The sequence below is a fragment of the Eurytemora carolleeae genome, unplaced genomic scaffold (assembly GCF_000591075.1).
Source record: "Eurytemora carolleeae unplaced genomic scaffold, Eaff_2.0 scaffold1874, whole genome shotgun sequence".
Lineage (NCBI taxonomy): Eukaryota > Metazoa > Arthropoda > Copepoda > Calanoida > Temoridae > Eurytemora > Eurytemora carolleeae.
The window spans coordinates 1-5,705 of NW_019397758.1; the positions used below are offsets into that span (position 1 = coordinate 1).

Genomic DNA, 5,705 nt, shown 5'->3' on the forward strand with positions numbered 1-5,705 from the left:
AATAATAATAATAATAATAATTAATAACAATATTAAGTTCAGAAGATAAATGAATGCTTGCAAATTAAATCATTCATGTCGACCTTGTTCATATAATTGTGTACAAAATATAAAACATAAAATAACGAAATTACAAGTAGCAAATTACTCAAATGTTCTTATTTTTTTTTGCATATACTTTTAACAATTACAGTATAACACCGAGTTTGTTAGATGGGTGTAGGACGAAATACAGTGTGCAGCCACATGAAACTGTGAAACGACGTTAAAATCATCTTTGACTTTAGATAGCATATTTTATGAGGAAGAATGTATGACTAGAAGGTTTAATAAGAATTGTGGTGTGAACATGACAAGGATATATTGGATGTTAAAAGTTTAGGCAATCAATCAATCAATGATGTCCTCCTATCCAAATATCAATCTCGAGATGAACTTACTAAATTAATTGATGAAGATATGGTCTCAGACAACAATAGACTTTACTCCTTGATGAACATCTTTTTGTCTAAAGTATATATTTTTCTGCAATTACCAGCTGAAGATGTTGGACCTGACATTTTATGATTATTGTTTATTAACCAACTAAATTGAACTTTAATGACTATTTTAAAAAGGTATACAGGCGATTAACTTTTTCACTTTATGCTGTGAAAAAAATTTGAAAAACTTCTTAGGCTTTGAAACCATGAAATTGCTTTATTACCCCTTTTTCCACTCTCATTTAGAATTTAGTTCAAAATTTTTAATGCTAACTTCAAACAAAAATATTGATAAGATAGAATCATTACAAAAGGAAGCTATTCGTCTGTTAATGGGGTTACCTAGAAGAAGTCTGCACATCGGAAGTTTTTTGGGCTTTGAACATACTCCCCTGCAGAAAATTTGGAATTTTGCATGTTAAAAAATCTTATTTCAATTTAAAGGAGACCAATTACCCCCAACATTTAAAAAACCTTTTATATTATCAAAAAATATCAAAAACGCAAATCTCAATAAAAAACAGAAATGATTTTCATATTCCTATAAGAATAAAATCTATTAAAATTGGACTGCTCCCCCCTCACAATTTCCCTAAATTATTGTATAAAAATAAACGACACTTTTCTAAGCTTTCTAATATCAATCTTATTTCGAATTTTTAACAGAATTTAATTGAAGATTTTTTATCAGCAGAACAAATGTTTTAATTCTTTCACATGCTATGTTTGCAAAAGAATCGAAGAAAGCAAAGACGATTTTACAAAGAAAAGACTGAAAAGACTAAACAGATTAAAAAGAGTAAAAGATATAATCAAACATAAAGGATATATGTTAAAAATCGGCGCGAATTAAAAAGATGCTTAAAAATGCCCGTATTGCGTAGAACCTTTATCTTTTTCACAACCCATAAAGCTTATTTTAAATTATTTTAACATTACAAATCATTTTTATTTCTAAAAGATGTTAGTTCATCGTCAAAAAATACAAACAATTCACCACCAGTTTATATTAAATATAATGTAAACAATAAATATGTAATTTTCCTTTCCTTTTCCTTTGATTTCTATTTTTTAAATATTTTTTTTAGAATTGGGGGGAAATATTCCCAAAACCTCTATTTTTAGAGGTTTTTTAAAAATATTTTCTCCTGAATCACTTAATTTTGTACGTTATATTTCATAAATAAATAATTACTTACTTACTATTACTATTGTCTTGGAGACATCGAATTTTATGTACGGTTCGGTCATATTCACCCCCGAGTATTGTAATATACAGATTGAACTTTGAAAGGGGAGTACATAGCCTGTACAATTAGTAAAGGATTAGCGTACATCATCAAACTATGTATCATAACCTCGTTGGTCATATTGAACCTGGACAAAATATACTGTTTTCTAAATTGTTTTTCTAATTTAAATACCATTGTTTTTAGGTTTGATGAGAAATTGACCCCCCCCCCTTTATTACGGCCCTGCTAACAGAAGTAACCAAAAAACTTTTAAACATGAGTCGTCTTTGTTCTCCCCTTCAATTATGAAATGTCAGTATATATTTTGCAATTGCAGGAAAGAAATCAGAAATTAAAGAAAAGAGGATGAAGATTAAGTAAAAAGATAGAACTCATGGATGAAGATAAAATAGAGATAAAATAAATCAAGAACAGGAATGAAATGAGAAATTAAAGAAAAGAGGATGAAGATTAAGTAAAAAGGTAGATATCATGGATGAAGGGAAAGTAGAGAAAAGTCGGTGATTAAGAAAACAGGACGGAAATCAGGAATTAAAGAGAAGAGGTCGGAATCAGTAACAATTTGAAGATGCAGATGGCAAAATTACTTCTAAAATGGACGGAAATAAAACGTGGTCCGACTTTGCTTTAAAAAAGTATGTTGAGAGAGAAAAAAATCAAAGAAAACACATTTTTGTCGACATCATAACAGTAACTTTAAATATTTAAAAAATATTCACGGCCTTCGTGTGAAAAAAAAATTTACAAATCTGTTTAAAGATATTCAAAATATCAGTTTTTACGTTCAGGACTGGAGCTTACCGACCAAATATTAGGAGGACACATGATCCCACCACTTTCAGGCATATTCAGAACCAGCTCCTTAGCCTCTCCTTCAACAAGGAGAAAGGCTGCTGGAGACAATTATTCACCCTCTACTAAGCTTTAGGTGCGTTCTGCATTAATTTGCAGTATACTGACCGAATATATAGCGTGTAGTGGAGAACGTGTACATGGATAGATAAAATCATATTTTATTGAAAGAAGGAATTTAAACACTCCTAAAGCTTTTCCTGGTCTAACCAGGTCCTTGAGAGCTCAGCTTTTTGGCAGGACGAACCTGCGAACAACCTTTTTGCTGTCAGCAATACTTTCAATCATTCAATGGTTGGATTACACCTTACAGTGCCAATTAAATTATACAATGTCCGGCCTATAATATCGGCCTATAATATTCTATATTAAGGGACTTTAAGCGTAAAAATAAACAGAAAAACGGCGATATCTCCCACACCTTGGATAAGATAATAAGGTTTTAAGAGTACTGTTGTAAATCGGGCACTGCCATCTTTGCATGAAGGGTCACTTGAAATTACGCTTACAGTCCCTTTAGAGAAGAGTGAATATTGTCCCTCTATTCCAATGTTTTTATTGTTTACACACACACACATATTTTGTATAATATTCAGAACCTAATTTTCTATATCTGTGTATATAAGGGTTACCCGGCCACAGAATAGGACGACCTGTATTTCTAATAACATGAATTTAATGTTAAAGGTTTGAATAATAAAGAAAATCAATAAAATCGTCTTATTTTTGTTTGGTAACCCTCCATAATTACAATGTTCAATGTACATGCAATCTGTATTGCCACAACTATGTGGAAGATAAAGTTGTTTTTCTAGATTTAAAAGTGATTATTTCGGACAATTCTTTTTTTCTGCAGTAGAAATGCGCTAGTGACTTTTTTTAGAGAAATAACAATTGAAAAAAGTCAGTTTTAAAAATTATAAACATTGATATATGTGTAATGCATATACTTGATCAAAAAAGCTTTTAAGGGTACCGTTGAAAATCGGGCATTGCCATGTCTTTGCATGGAGGGTCGCTTTAAATTATGGTTACATGCCCTGTAGTAATGGCATGAGGATTGTAGATAAATTGTTAAAGACTATAGTATTTTTATCCTAGAATATTGCATGTTTAATAAATCTATGGAAATTCAAGAAATTTCTCTGAAAGAGAGGTAGTCGCCCCACTTGAAGTAATNATCATTGAGACAGAACAAACACTAGACTGACAGAATATCAGAAATATTTAGACAATATTTAATAAATGATTTTCCTGATTATTCCTGCGAGGTGTGGTAAGCATTACAGTTGAACTATGCGAGGTAGGGAAACCAATTTTTTTATGAGCCACTTTAAAAAAAATTATTGATTTAGAGAATATAAATTAATAACAAATATTTAAGAAAACAATTTATTTATAGATTATAAATTATAACTATTCAAACAGAAGTTTACATGATACGGCAGGGTAAGGGGTATTGCAGGTTACAAGGTACTGCAAGTTGCAGGGTACTGCAAGTTACAGGGTACTGCAAGTTACATGGTATTGCAGGTTACAGGGTACTGCAGTACCATGTACCCTGCAGTATCTCCCAGTACACTGCAGTACTCCATAGTAACCCCTTCACCCCTTATTACCCCAATTATCCTTAGTACACCCACCCCCCCGAACCCCGCAACAACCAGTAATACACAGCAATACCCTACAGTATCCCACAGTACTTCACAGTATCCCCCATTATCCTCTATTACTCCCTAGTACCTTTAGTACTCTGCAGTACCCCCGCAATACCTGTCAGTACCCCCAGTACCCCTAGTACTCCCAAGTGCACCCCAGTATCACCCAGTACCCCCCAGTACCCAGTAGTTCCCAGCAGTATCCAGCAGTACCCTGCAATACCCCACAATACCCCACAATACCCCACAGTATCTTTTTCTGCAGTAGAAATGCGCTAGTGACTTTTTTTAGAGAAATAACAATTGAAAAAAGTCAGTTTTAAAAATTATAAACATTGATATATGTGTAATGCATATACTTGATCAAAAAAGCTTTTAAGGGTACCGTTGAAAATCGGGCATTGCCATGTCTTTGCATGGAGGGTCGCTTTAAATTATGGTTACATGCCCTGTAGTAATGGCATGAGGATTGTAGATAAATTGTTAAAGACTATAGTATTTTTATCCTAGAATATTGCATGTTTAATAAATCTATGGAAATTCAAGAAATTTCTCTGAAAGAGAGGTAGTCGCCCCACTTGAAGTAATTGCAAGTCATGTGAACCAAGAAGTTTACGTGTAACTGTTGATCCTGGAGCAACCTGACAGTCTTCAACCAACCTTCCTTCTACAACTTATACTACATCTACGTTTAGCCCTAGTTGTACTGGTTTATACACCTCCCTGTATTAATTTAAATATTTGAAAACAGGGACTACGTTATAAACAGTTGGCAGAGCGGTGTGAGTTTACTTCATCTTAACAAACACACACTACAGTTCCGTATCAGACAAACAGTGCTGAACTATAGTGAGTGAGGAAGCTAGAGAGATCTAGGGAAAAGAGAGAACTTTCATCTCTGTTGGGCAGGTTCGGCAGGTAGCGGTTTCAGTGTACAAATTTCTAGACAGGAGGGATGGAGACAAATACAAGGAGAAGGAGGAAGGAGGAGAGTGTGAAGAAGGAGAGAAGGTTGGTGGGGATGGAAGGAGAAGAGAATGAAAAGCTGCAGGAGCTGAGTAAAAAGTTGGGAAAGCTTATTCCGAATGACCGACTAGGGGTGAGTTTCTAAACATTGTGAACTAGTGTACTCTCATGTTTATCTTTCAGAGAGAATTCTAATATCAAAGAACCTGTAAAATCTTTCCCTGTGATGTTTAGAAAGATGAAAATTTCCCTATATGATAATTTAATGACTGCAGTATGGTTTTGGTGAAATATATTGGCGTACTAAGCCGAGAGGTGTCAGAAATGATTGTTTTTGCATATTTTTAAAACGTCATATAAACTTATTATAATTTAATTTCTGATAAAACGTTTTGTTCTGGATGATAGCAAATATCTATCTAAAACTTTCTTAAAACGGTATATTTTTTCTAAATTCATTTAGGTAAGAGTTTAAGTCAAACGTTAAAAATAAC

The 5,705-nt window shown here is 33.1% G+C and overlaps 1 protein-coding gene across 1 annotated transcript in view; it reads left to right on the forward strand.

The window, feature by feature from the left end:
• The first annotated feature begins 4,703 nt into the window (after positions 1-4,703).
• The window catches only part of LOC111715806 (protein O-mannosyltransferase 1), a 6,787-nt gene continuing 5,785 nt past the window's right edge, over positions 4,704-5,705 (forward strand). Inside the window, exon 1 of the mRNA XM_023491179.1 lies at positions 4,704-5,344. Coding sequence (XP_023346947.1) covers positions 5,201-5,344 — 144 coding nt within the window. The 5' untranslated portion in view covers positions 4,704-5,200. The remainder of the gene's footprint in view (positions 5,345-5,705) is intronic.